Source organism: Glandiceps talaboti, chromosome 6 (genome assembly GCF_964340395.1).
Source record: "Glandiceps talaboti chromosome 6, keGlaTala1.1, whole genome shotgun sequence".
NCBI classification, from domain to species: Eukaryota; Metazoa; Hemichordata; class Enteropneusta; family Spengelidae; genus Glandiceps; species Glandiceps talaboti.
Window position 1 is genome coordinate 15,121,578 of NC_135554.1, and position 14,014 is coordinate 15,135,591.

Genomic DNA, 14,014 nt, shown 5'->3' on the forward strand with positions numbered 1-14,014 from the left:
TATATATATATATATATATATATATATATATATATACACACACACACACACATATATAGTGTGTGAGTGTGTGAAGAATGAAGAAGAAACAATGTTGTTGGCTCGGACTATGTTTTTGGTTTTTTTCTCCATATTTTGTTCACAAAGAATGTTAGAAATGGACAACAATTAGTACTACAAAGAATAAAGTTCAAGTCATCTTTTGCTTGTAAGACCTCAGTCTAGGTAGACATGTCCGTCATAACGCAGATTTCTCTCCAACACTTGTATAATTTCTTTCCTATCAAGCAGACTTTTTTTTATATAGTTGACGCAAGTAGTAGGATAAATAAAATAAAGCTTTCATAAAATTTACACACAGTCTGTCAGTCACTATGTGTTCATCTTTTACAGGGCAAAGCAGTATATAGAGCAGTCTCCACTTGTGTTGACAATCTGTTATACTGTTAGGGGGTCTACCTCTATTCTTATCCCTAACCTAACCTAAACCAACCCTGATCCCAACCCCCTAGCTTGGTTACAAATGTGAGTCTTCTGTACAAACAGTCAGCATCCCTACATTTCAACTTTTCTTCTCTTGTTTCAGGAAAGTGAGAATGAGAATTGTGATAGCTTTCACTAGCTGACAATGTTTCTGTATACAATAGAGTGTATACTAAAGTATGACTAATATAGCAATATCTGTCGCTTACATACATTGTAGCAGGCTCATCTAACATACATGATCTGATTTTTATTTTGTGATTTCCATTCTGTTTATCTACGTGCAATTTCATAACACAAGATAAATGAATACACAGTTAAAAACTCATCTGCAAATATTTCATTTCACTGAAATACATCCTTGTACATGTTTATAGAGACAGTTCACCATATTGGACACATACTAGTACATATAGTGTAAGCATTGGTGTGACCAGCTACATAATTAAACTACTGTACAGAATTGTGCATTTTGATGCATTTTTAAGTTCAAATTATTCTATCCAGGATTTTGAAATTTTTAATTTTATATATCTACCCTACACAAAGTAACATGCATGTTGGTGTGTATTTTGTTTCACATTAGCAACATTTCCATGGTGAGATACAAGACTGTGAGGTTAAAATTGTTCTTTTCTTGATTCAAGTCGAAAATCTTATTTATCTAGTCGACATATAGCATTGTCATGCACCATCTGTAGGTCCACTTTGTGTCCTACTAAATCACGGATATTATTAATTCCATACTTGATCATGGTTGGTCTGGAATAGACAAGAAGAGAAGGCATGTTGATGTTACTGTATTTGCAACATTTTGAGAACTCTAAATAGTAATGAAAAAAAAAGTTCATTTATTTCATATCATAATGATAAAGTTATCAAATAACGACCTATTTAGAATTTTTCTGAATCTGGGACTACAAATTCTTTGTCCTGAACTGAAAAAGTTTGTTATTTGATACCTTTATCATTATGAGGTTTCAAAGAGCTATTTAGAATTTTTCTGTATTTTGGACTACAAATTCTTGGTCCTGAAGTGACAAAGAGTTATGAAAACTGTCCATATTTAATACTTCATCACAAAATGGAGTATCAAAATAGCAAGCAATACAATGAAAATTTTCAAACCTTGATTTAGGAGAAATAATAATGATTTGACTCTTAACACAATTTCTGTACAACAAGCAACAAACAAACAAACTACAAAGGTAGTTGCAATGACAAAATCAATCCAAATTCATGACTTCAATTTTAAATCTACTCTACACAACTTGTCGCACAACGACAATAAAGTTACAGAACATGCCCTGCCTCTATTGAGGCCTCATATTATAGCCTTGTACATGAACTTTCACTCCAATGACAGGCTGTAGTTATAACTGTACACTTCAATTGACCACACTGACTGAGCAAAGCATAGAATGTGTAACAAATCACTAAGATTTTTCATAGGGCTAATGTTTGAAAAGATTACCGGGTGATATTCAGGAGATTACAGGCTTCCCTTTTCACAGATAATCCTAAAGAAAAGTTTACAGCTAAACCTTCTTAGTTTTAGTTGAGATAAAAAGGTTTACCTTTCCAGAGATAATCCCCAAGCTATGACTGACACATCTTCAGGTAATCCCATGGGGAGTAACATTTCAGGTCGGAAGACTCCAGAGTTGCCAACTTCTACCCATTTCTTTAAACCTTCATGGTAACTAAATACTTCCATACTGGGTTCAGTGTAGGGGTTATATGCTGGCTTGAAACGTAGTTTTGTAATACCTAATTTTAATAAATTAGAGATTAATGATCAATCAAATGAAAGTAAGATAATTGATTAGGGTAGATACATAATAGACTGTAAATTATCATAGGTGGCAATCACCATCAAAAGGTTGAAGTCATATCATTCTGTGACAAGGTGACCTTTTACCACATAACTCTATTTGATTGGTTGCAATCAGAACTGGTTGAAGTGTGCTAGGCAGTGTGCCCTCTAAGCCAATCTGACGTACCAGTGACGCACACAATTTCTAGTGACGCACCTAAATTTGACATTCCCCTATCTCTTACTATGTGGTGGCTCACAAGAAATGCAAGTTTTATCATTTTGACCCAGAACAACAAAACTTTGGCTATCATTAGAGGGCACACTGGTGCTAAGAATGTGCCTCGTTTAGAATGGTTTGATTTGTTCAGCTGTCATAGTTGGAGAAGGCTGATTACAGCTGCACAACAAACATGACATATCTAATGTGATGTACCTAATTTTTTGACGACAGCATGGAGAACACTGACAAGATCACAATCAGCTATCACTTGTTTGAAATCTCCACGCTAGAATAGTAACTCTTAACTCTATTACAATCTTACCTAATTTTTTAAAGAACGCATGGAGTACTCCGATAAGATCACCAAGTGTTAGACCACGATCAGCTATCACTCCTTCAATTTGATGAAACTCAGCAAGATGTGTAGCATCCAGAGTTTCATTACGGAATACCCTGTCTATGGAGAAATACTTGGCAGGTTTGAAAGGCTTCTGTAAGCAAGGAAAACAAAAACAAAACAAAACACAAATTAGAAACAATTCGTAACTTTCTTTGATCCCCTTTGGTATGGAGAGATTTGATAAAACATCACCTGAGAACCTATGTACATGTAATACAGAAACTATACTTTAAAATTTGTGAAGATAAATCTCAATCATTTCATTATGTTTTGAAGTCACAGTACAATAATATAGATACAGATGCTTTCAGATTGGTATGTTAAGCTGTTCTGAGATTCATAGGCCTAGATAGCCGTCCGAAAGGTGACTACCACCTGTCAAACCACAGTAAGTCATGAAATAACAACACGTCATCAATCTCTATAAATGGTACTAACAGCCGACAACTACCAAAAAATCACTTCATTGTATATCCTACAAACCAACCACCAACACATGACTACGGTATGTACATTAGGTATGTACTATACAACAACTACCTACTTGCTGAGCTAGTTTGTACAACATTCTTGCACTGACAGCTGTTGTATGTGTACGCAATACATTCTTACTGGCTTCTTCTATCTTCCAGTCATATCGATATCTACAATGTATAAAGTTGAAATATCATCAATGGCAAACACCAGTACATTGGACTAGTAGCAGTGTTTCTATTAACAATTTGAAAATATTTATTAGTATGGCCATCACAAAAACACTATATTCTTTCTATTGGTACATGTATATCAGTATATCATCTATTCATATACAATAAATGTGATAAAGAAACAATTTCATAGATAAGTGTCGTAGTCATGACAACAATAATCAAGTTTTACAGGCAACTTTTCCTGTAAATCTGGATACATCTCACATGAGAATAAATGTTCATCAACTGAAAATTTCTACTCACTAGCGTCAACAAATTTCTTGGAATCTCACATACCTGATCAGTAACAATGGGGATGAGAAAACTACTAAAATGTGTCTGAGGCAAATTAAATAATCAGAACAGCTTGCATACTAACCCCTGTGAGCCATAACCTCCTTTGGAGTGGACCGTCTTGACTCTTTCAAGATAATCCATAGGAAATTCATGGGCATTCATTGGATCTATGGGTAAAATGTAGATTGTTCAGTTTATTACAGATGTATGTATGTATACACTGGAAATGTCATTATTTCTGAACATCAGGCATTATAACCAATTCTCACATCTAATAAAATGTATATGAAATTTTCAGTATCTGGCATCATTGCAAAGCATACAGACACACCTATCCATATTTTAATATGTGCACAATCTATACATAGACATTCCCCCTACAAACAGACAGGCTAACTTATCTAAGCACACATACACAGAAACATTCACTCACTGACAGAAATACACAGTGCTAGTGATACACAGAAACATTTGCCACTTACAGACAGATGCACACATTACCAGAGACACAGACGTATCATACTTTGACAAAGACACAGACATATATCACACTTTGACGTACTGTATCTATGCACTTGTATCCATACTTGTTTTACGACTTGTGTCACTTTGCAGAAACAGCACTTATGGCAATATAATGAATGGAGAGGTGATAATCAGGTAATAACCTTATAATAATATTACCTGCCACAAAGAATGTATCATGTGCATCTCTAGCAGGATGCTGCTGTGGTTGGAACAATGCATCAAAATTCCAAAAAGAGCTTTCAACAAAGTTGTTGGTGGGCATTTCAGTAAACCTGTACAGGTAACAAAATCAAATTGTTAGAAACTCAATCACTCAAGGTCAATGACCTTTCATATATCAAGCAAAGTCAATGACCTTTGAAACTAGGGTTATATGGTGCTTGAAAATACAGTAGCGTCCCTGTCCAAAAGTGTGTCTGTCCTTTCCTATTTTCTTTGTTTTCTCTTTGGAAATGTTAATTCCTACAACTCTTAATATCAATAATTCTCTAAAATTCAATTTTGTATTTTCTTTAACACAGCTTTGTAACCATTTCCACACTTAATTACTATAGACATATGTATAGACAAACACAACAATAGAAGGAAGTTATATATCTTTTTTTTTTTCAAATCAGACATCTGTTGTTATGTGACAATATAGTACAGATTTGTTAGTTTAATACTTACCCCATTTCTAAAAAGATTTGTCTGAACTGTGTGCGTACTTTCAACAGAGGATGGAGATGACCTGAAGTTGGTAGTACACCACGGGCATCAAAATTTAAACTTTTGAACTTATAATCTTTCCATGAACCACTGAAATATATTAATACAAGGTTTAAGTGTTTATTCTGATACAGTATATACTATAGAAACACTCTGAGATAGTCAACAAATTCTAAAGGTGCCAATTTTACTGAGTGCTCAAAATTGGGAAAATGAAGTCCGTCAACTTGACATATCTTTGCAACATTGTCATAAAGATTAGTTACTCATTCAACACTCATCAGTGTGGTTGTATCAATCGTCGCTGTATCAATTATTTGTATGAATAAAAGGAACATTTTCTGTGCATAAAAGCTAGATGCAAAAAACAAAGTTTGAAATTGCCAAACTCCTAACTGGTATATTTATCACATTTTATATGGTTTAGCATACTGTTTTGCTTCTTCAAAAAGTTTATGATCCTTGGTACTGATAAATAACTTCTCAAGATTTTGAGATTTTGAGAAATTGTTTTTAAAGATGGTTGGGAAAATCATTTGTCTTACTTTGCTATCATTTCTGGTGTTAAGTCTGTTTGTGGTTTTGAAATACTGGTACTGAATTCACTGCCTTTCTTGACAATATAACTTTTAATGGTTCTGAAAAAATAAACACAAATTACATCATTTAGATAATGATCAACATAACACATGAATACATATTAACAATAATGCTAGTTTTTATATAACGCTATCCCAGTATGTACTCAAAGCACTTCACAATTACAATCCCTCAATTGGTATAGACCTATAGTGGCACAACGGCCCTTTATCCTTCTTCAACTCCCTCGGAACCATACAGTCCATTGCAGCATCTATAAGTGCATAGGATTAAAGCATTCACATAACAACCTCTATCCTACCAGGTCCCCAATTATACATCTGGGGTGACTAAGGCACATTTGTGGATCAAATCTTGCTCAAGGACTTTAACCATTCAGAAACAAAAGGAAGCAACAACTTAGGCTTGAACCTGCAACCTACAGATGCCAAGCTGACCACTTTAATTATTAGATCATCATGACTCTAAGTCGTTTACAGACACTAGTACAAATTTTGACATTTATGCACAGTTGAATATTAAAAGGTAAAGCAATAAGTGTATCTAGGACCAAAGTACTTCTATGTCATACATGCTACTACATATGTACAAACTATATCAAATAACTGACATATGTATCATATATTTATTATGAAAGTGATTTGAACTTGAGAATTACAATCAACATATAGCCATTCTATACAATCACCATATATACAACGTTGCAATTCTATACAACCAAGAAAATTATGTACAACACAACTATTTGACAATCTTTTGCTAATTACACATAATTCTGCTATTTTTGTGTTAGTTTACATAAATAAATGATACACGTTGTACTTACACTTCAGACAGTAGTTTTCTTTTCTTGTAATCAGCTTTTTCTTTATCACTCAGTTTATCATCACCAATACTTAGTAACTTCAGTTGTTCTTGTACTTTATCTACAATGTTATCTGTCTGTTAATAAAATCATGAACACTTTTATCAGGCCACTAAAGTACTTGGTACAATTTACTCTTTCTTTATCAGTATATCATCATCAATACTTATGTTACCTGTCTGTCTGTCTGTCTGTTTGTCTGTCTGTCTGTCTGTTTGTCTGTCTGTCTGTCTGTCTGTCTGTCTGTCTGTCTGTCTGTCTGTTTGTTTGTCTGTCTGTCTGTCTGTCTGTCGTGTATGTCAATCCAATCATATAGATATACAGTGACATTTCCATTGGAATGAATTTCATTAAAATCTGAATTTTAAAAGCAATATAATTTCCTTACAATTACTAACAACTGGGAAAAAGGGGATGTTGAAAATAAATATTTGTTCATTAACCAGTAGCAAAGTAAAGAGTAACTCATTCTGAGATAAGATCAATATCATAATAACAAAAAAATGTTAAAACAGTTATAAATTTCAACTATTCAGTTGTCACTGTATACACCATATGTGTATGTGCGAGTACTGTGTTTTACTGTTGTGTGAATCCCAATTCTACATTGACTGAAAAACTTATATGAATTTCAAAGAATTGTTAGTACCTTTCTGAATACTCTAGGACCATCTTGTGATTTCTTGTTGACTTCCAGCCATCCTGCTGACATAGCTTTACTGAATCCAATCTTGGCATTGGGAATGGATTTCTGAAAAAGGGGGAAGATTTGATAGCTATGGGATGGTTTGTTGGCTGCAATATTCATCACTGTGTACATTCATTGTGTTCACTTGTGTTTAGTTAAGTACAAACAGGAATACTAGCAACGATGTCTCTTTCAGTCTAGACAGTACATTTGTTGACATGTCAATCAAATGTTTGTGTTGCCTCTCAACTACTCTTGACTGTGCAATGTACTTTAGTCATATTGTTGTTTATTCATGGCTTTTCAATCAAGTTTTATTACTCTCTCCCAATGTACAACACTGCAGTATAGATACCAACCATGTCAACTGATATAAACTCATTCAGACTCATTTACATATCACATGACTTACATTCATTCAGTGAGTCAGTGGTCAATCCAAACTTTGGTTGAATGGAAACAAAGTCAGAAGATGTGTTTTAATGCAGTCCAGGGCATGTATAACCTTAGTAAACAATACTACATTAGTTTTTATGTAATTATTGACCACTGTATCCAATAACAGCAAATCTATTCAGTTCCAGCAAACAGAATTTTCACATGCTGACTATCTGTGTAACTATTCTATCAAAGTGTGAAGCTAAATATGTAATTCTGCCTATGCTATATATTTTTATACTCACCATGAGTTCAGCTTGGAGTATCCCTGTTTGTGGTGGAATTGCTTTGTACACGGCGGCTTCATGGCTACCATTGGCCAACACTGACTCACCCTCTCCTGTCAGTTCCCATTTCTTATAACTCTTCTGTTCTGATTCTACAAGCTGCAATGATAATAATGCAGTTATAGCAAGCTAATTAGTATGAAGTATTTCACTGTAATAGTTTATTTACACTCAAAACACTGAAATGTCAATAGCTGTAGTGTTTGCTATTCCAAATTATATTGATTGCATATGAACACCAGTGCCAGCACTAAAAATACTGCCAGTACTAGTTACTATTATACTGGCAAGAGTAACAGCTCCATAAGACTTTGATATTGATATCATATGATGTAACCATGATACGATTTACTGTGCATCATATAACAATTACATCATTTTTCATCATAAGTTTTGTCACAATATATTAAAATGACAAAGTGCAAGATATTCATTTAATTTTATGAAAACAAGTTTTACAGAATTGCCGTTTCAAAATTGTTAATCATGTAAGTATTACAATTTGACATTTTCTACCATTTCAACATAAATAACAACTTACACATTCAAAAGTTAACAAGCTAGCAATAATTATAAATAACAGCATCAAATAAACCAGGATAACTTACATTTGCTATCGACTGTAAGCTTTTCACCGCACCCACAACTTGCTGGTGGTTGATATTTACAAGCTCAGCAAACTTCTCTGTGTCTACACTTCCTTCTTTCTCGATCTGTTGGAGGATCCGCTCGCCTAAATTATCACCCATCTTGTACCTAAATATTGTTAGCAGATGGTTGCATCAGTTTTATGGTTCCACCAACCAACCCACATGGAAAGGAATGAGCGCCACCAATCATTTATCGCAACCACTTATCTATCTCGCGAGATTACAAAAACTGGCGTTAGTTGGATAGAAATTATAAGCTTCTGGGATTTCTATCTTGCTCTTAAATTTTAAAAAGAAGAAATTTAAAAAATTGATGACTTTCTTCGTTAACTTTTCAAAATTCTGATCGAACATTTTTCATTTTCCCCTTTCCTTGTTTCCTTGGTGAAGACGCCATGACACCTATGACGTCAAAGGTCAATAGAGGGAACTCAATCTGAAGAAAATCAACAGGTCTGTAACGTTGAAGATGAAAGGGACATTGGCGTCATTTGGTCATCTGCAACCTTAAAAATATTCTAAAGACAGTGAGTATGGTGTGATTGCTTGAAGTAGATCTCATTATCACCAGATATTTAGCTAGAAAACTCTGCTGGTGTGAGAAAATAGGGGAAAATTAGAAGATTGCATGTGGTGTTTGTAAAGAAATAATGACGTCTTATGCGAAGTACGATTACGTTACGTAAACATCATGAATAAGAAATACCTTATACCCCGCAGCCCGTGTTAATGTTTATTTTCGTGGATCAAAGTATCTTTGGTGACATATGTTTTATTTCCAAGATAAATATTTGAATAAATAAAAGTGGCAAGTATCACAGGAACCACTTTGAAAACCTGGTATGATCACAGTAGAGTGAATATTGTTGTGGTTGATTTGCATGGATATATCATGGAGCGGTACAGCTGTCTCAGTGATGTTCCATGGTTCGATAAAGTCAAATTTATTGAAAATTCTGTCACTGAAATTTAGCAATTACCATCGGATTGTTTGTCACAGACATGTTTACAGTATCAATATTCAAATAGTTATAAATACATGTAGTGATATACTTATCTTATGGCCAAAAAACAAGTTACTACTAAAGATATAAAATCTGCTAGTATACAAAGTTTTGATTATAAGACTGTTTAATATGATTTAATATGATTTGATTTAATATGATTGAATCAAATCATATTAAATCATATTAAACAGTCTTAATAGTATCACAGCCCACAAACAACCATGCTTTGTTTGACCCATGCTCACATATTAGAAGTTGTCACAGTTTGCACTGTTACACTGTAAATGCATACTGGTAGTGCATAACCATTGAAGTATGAGCATGGATCTATTATTGAGATAGTAGATCCATGGTATTAAATCAAGCACTTTGTAGGCCTGATAGTCAATTGAAGCTCAGTCATCTATTTATCTGTTTTCTTATTTTAACAGATTGTTATACAAGAAAAATAAACTTTTGTTGCTTCAAAGATGTCGCTGATTGAAGATCCAATACTGGGATCAGGAGACGAGGAGGAACCAGCTGATTCTGCTCCATTGCTAGCTTTTAAGCCTGACCCTCGACAAGGTATAGACAATCCAGTAATGGAGAGTCATGCTGTCAAGATGACCATCGACCCACTTTATACCACAGAAGAAGTAGATGATGATTACTACATGAAATTTTCACCAAAGTATAAACGTAGACGAGTGGAATTAGTCTTTTCTAATGCAGCACTTCTTATACTTGACTACCTTCAAATATATGCCTTGATCTTCTCTATGGCGTTGCGTTGGACATGGCCGGAACAGTGGAGCTATTACACTCGCTTCTTGTTCTTCTTCAACCTTGATGTTTGGGATTTCACCAAATTACAGTTACCCAATGTATACAAAGCAGCCTCTGATTACTTTATCCCAAGCAGTGAAATGGTGATTGATTACCGATATCTACTCCTTGCTTGGGGACTTTTTGTGTTTTTCTTTGTCCTCTCCTTTATCTGTTTCTACATTGCTTTCAATATGAAGAAGAGACCCAACATGTTGGTCAAGTTAGCTAAATTAAAGAGAGCCTATATTATAATGTGTCACATCTTTGCCATGCCTTTTGGTGTTGTCATTGCTCGGTTATTTTTCTGTACTCCATATGTTAATAAGCTTGATGTATACAATGACTACTCATGTTGGAGTGGTATTCACTGGGCATTTATATGTCCATTCATGGCAGTTGTTATCATGTATTACATTGTCTATCCTATCTGGCTGATTACCAAGGTGAAGCCACAGATGCTAACAACTAGAGGTGAACGACATGAAGGCTATGTACAACTCAAAGAAACAGAGTATGCCCATTCTTTGTCTACACTCTGGCTGATCAATTCGTTTTACTTATTTTCTTCCTTCAAACGTTTCTGGGTGTATTATCATCCAGTGATGCATATTTTCAAGTTTGTGTTAATTATGTGGTATGCAGCGTTGTTGTATGAACGGTTACTGCAGGCGGTACTGTTCTCTATCACTTTATTGGTCCTATTTATTGTAATTTGCATAAAACGACCCTTCCGTCCTACAAGCTTTAACTTCTATATTATTTTCAGTTTTGTCTGTTTGTCATTACTGTCTTGGCTTGGTTTGTTTCAGAACATTCCTAACATTCTATCAGCTTTTCTCACCCCATCTTACCTAATCTGGGTACTTGTGTCCACACAAGGGATTTGGTTTTCAGTCACTGTAATCTGGCTGTTGTATTTGTTATGTCGGTACTTTCAGTGTTGCTGCAGCAACAAACCACTGTGGCCACGTATGACATCACACGGACTGGATGATTTGGGTGAATACACACGCAAATATATGCAAGCTTTGTTACATGGTCGTATCATTTTAGAATATGCGTTGTCTATACCACCTTTGTTTAGTCCCGCCTATGAACTATCTAGACAGATTCATATCATCAATGCATATTGTCGTGAAGCTGAACTCCTACGTGACCCTATACATGATGCATTATGGGATCTACTTGATGAATTGATTGAAGCCCATTCCAAGATAGCACCGTTATCACTATTCTCAGAATCAGTCAAACAGACGATACGAGAGACTGCTGCTGAATTGATGCGTATCATGCCGCCTTTCAAGAAGCGTCTTTTACAGAGAGAGTATGATTTCTGTCTGATGTCACCCTTGAAACGACGTATGCTGTTGAAAATGTACATCATAGGTGGGTACATTAAACACATTTTTCATTGTCGTCATATTTAGCTCTTCATTTAACTGAGAGGCAGGTATTCATCGTCAATTAGTTCTAAAAGAATGTTTGGGGTACAAATTGTTTAAAAGTAATTGAAAAAAATGTGAATAATATCATGTACATTTTATGTCAAAAAATTGATATAAAGTTTCCTTTGCTTTAGAGAATGTTGAAATGATACTATAAGCCAGGTTTAGGTCTTTTAAATTGTGTAATTTAGTATTTATGAATATACTTGGTCCCTGTATACTTGATCCAGCACTATGATACATTAGATATACAAGTAGAAATACATTACATATACAGGTGTTACATATACTGGTAGAAATGAGAGACGTCATGTGTATACTTAATCCAGCACTATGATACATTAGATATACAAGTAGAAATACATTACATATACAGGTGTTACATATACTGGTAGAAATGAGAGACGTTGTCTGTTTACTTAATCCAGTACTATGTACATTATATATACAGGTGTATTTGTAAATGAGAGACGTGACAAGAACAGAGACTATCGTAAAGCTGATGTTGTCAAAAAGCTGTACAATCCTAAGGAGTCTGTAGTGTTACAAACAAGAGACACAGATGGTGAGTTGGAAAATTTTGGTTATTGATGAAACTGTTTGGTAGTCTATGCTCAATAAAATCAGGGTTTTTTGTTCAAACACACACAAAAATCAGAATTGATATCACTATTGCTATCGCTCTGTAAATACGGTGACAGAATCAACCAAATCACTCATGAAAATAATTTTTGTATGTCCTACCATCCATTGTGAGGCTGTGGGGTTCTGTCATATAATTCTACCTAGTGGGACTTCATGAAGTGTCACTTAGAAAAATGAAAAAATAATTACCAAAACTGTTCACCATCCTGGTAGATTAAATGATGTACATGGGTTACAAAACACAAGCACTTCAAAGTTTTAGCATGAATAAAATAACTTTAAATTTTGAGTTGACACATACCGATAGGGTCTCCAACCAGAATTGGACCTACAGGACCTAGAGCAACTTACACAACTCAGCTACCATAGTAGATTTTTCAGATTAAATGTATTTGATTTTCTCCTGATCTCATGAGAGTTTTATTTATATTTAATCAATTGTCTTCAACCAAGCATCAAGTGTAAAATAAACTCAACAGAGTAGAAATTTTAACTTCCTATTTTCCATGTTTTGTTCAGAGGATGATGGATATTATGATGAAGAAGACATTGAGTTTGGAATTGGACCTACAGGACCTAGAGCAACTTACACAGTGTACAGACCTGAAACAGCACAAACCCTAGACTTGATGTCAGATGATGAACTTGCTGAATGGGAGAGATTACATCAACCATCCAGGGTAGGTTGTCATGGTCACTAACTCCTGCCATTTCACTTTATATTGTGAAAAAAGTAAAGATAAAAAAACTGATAATATTTTAGGCAAGTATTACTACAGAACAATAGGTATGATGGAATCTTGTCAGTCACTTACTCTTGGTATTTCACTTAATATTGGTATACAAGCAAACATTTTAATGGAAATCTCTCAGGCAAGTTTTCATACAGTAAGGTATACCAGTAGAATGTAAAAGATTCTCTCAGAATTTATGGTTTTCACAAATATATATTCATGTTAAATGGAATTATTATGTGTTTTGAAGTCTGGTTTTTGAGACCTTAAAACTACAAAAGAATACATCCTACAGAATACCCAAACTATACGACAAGAAAAGTGTTACATGAACAAGTAAAAAAAACTCTGTAGTACCCCACCTACTAATCTCCTAACACATTGCACTTTTTTGCAGGCTGACAGTTTGTCGTCACTAACAGACTCAATAGATTTGAATGCTTTGATGGCTGGAGTTCCAAGTCTGCCTGCATCCAGTGCTTCTAACATGTAAGTGGTAGTGTTTTGATGTGGATGGTTTTACTATGAGGAAAGAAAGTCTCAGTGTACAGTTTAATGATATGTTAGCCTTGACAAACACTGCATGTTTTCTCTAGAATCTGAATACAGATGTGTGCATGCTATAAGTATTGTCCTCACAGTTTTGCAATAGCTGTCATGTTTACTCCTTTTGAAAGACTACTCTACCCGAAGAGTTCTTA

General features: G+C 34.6%; 2 protein-coding genes across 2 annotated transcripts in view; one reads left to right on the forward strand and one right to left on the reverse strand.

Moving 5' to 3' along the window:
* Nucleotides 1–65: 65 nt before the first annotated feature.
* LOC144436119 (phenylalanine--tRNA ligase alpha subunit-like) lies at nucleotides 66–8,815 on the reverse strand. Its single transcript, XM_078124815.1, has 12 exons — nucleotides 8,631–8,815; nucleotides 7,981–8,121; nucleotides 7,259–7,360; nucleotides 6,571–6,686; nucleotides 5,690–5,782; nucleotides 5,106–5,234; nucleotides 4,593–4,708; nucleotides 3,991–4,075; nucleotides 3,467–3,566; nucleotides 2,845–3,013; nucleotides 2,061–2,253; nucleotides 66–1,245 (listed from the first exon to the last, which is right to left on the reverse strand). Exons 1-12 carry the CDS (start codon nucleotides 8,769–8,771, stop codon nucleotides 1,140–1,142), a joined length of 1,491 nt encoding a protein of 496 aa, XP_077980941.1. The 5' UTR covers nucleotides 8,772–8,815; the 3' UTR covers nucleotides 66–1,139.
* A 280-nt stretch (nucleotides 8,816–9,095) lies between these two features.
* The window catches only part of LOC144436390 (uncharacterized), a 6,614-nt gene continuing 1,695 nt past the window's right edge, over nucleotides 9,096–14,014 (forward strand). Inside the window, exons 1-5 of the mRNA XM_078125183.1 lie at nucleotides 9,096–9,199; nucleotides 10,111–11,875; nucleotides 12,386–12,499; nucleotides 13,099–13,259; nucleotides 13,711–13,802. Coding sequence (XP_077981309.1) covers nucleotides 10,150–11,875; nucleotides 12,386–12,499; nucleotides 13,099–13,259; nucleotides 13,711–13,802 — 2,093 coding nt within the window. The 5' untranslated portion in view covers nucleotides 9,096–9,199; nucleotides 10,111–10,149. The remainder of the gene's footprint in view (nucleotides 9,200–10,110; nucleotides 11,876–12,385; nucleotides 12,500–13,098; nucleotides 13,260–13,710; nucleotides 13,803–14,014) is intronic.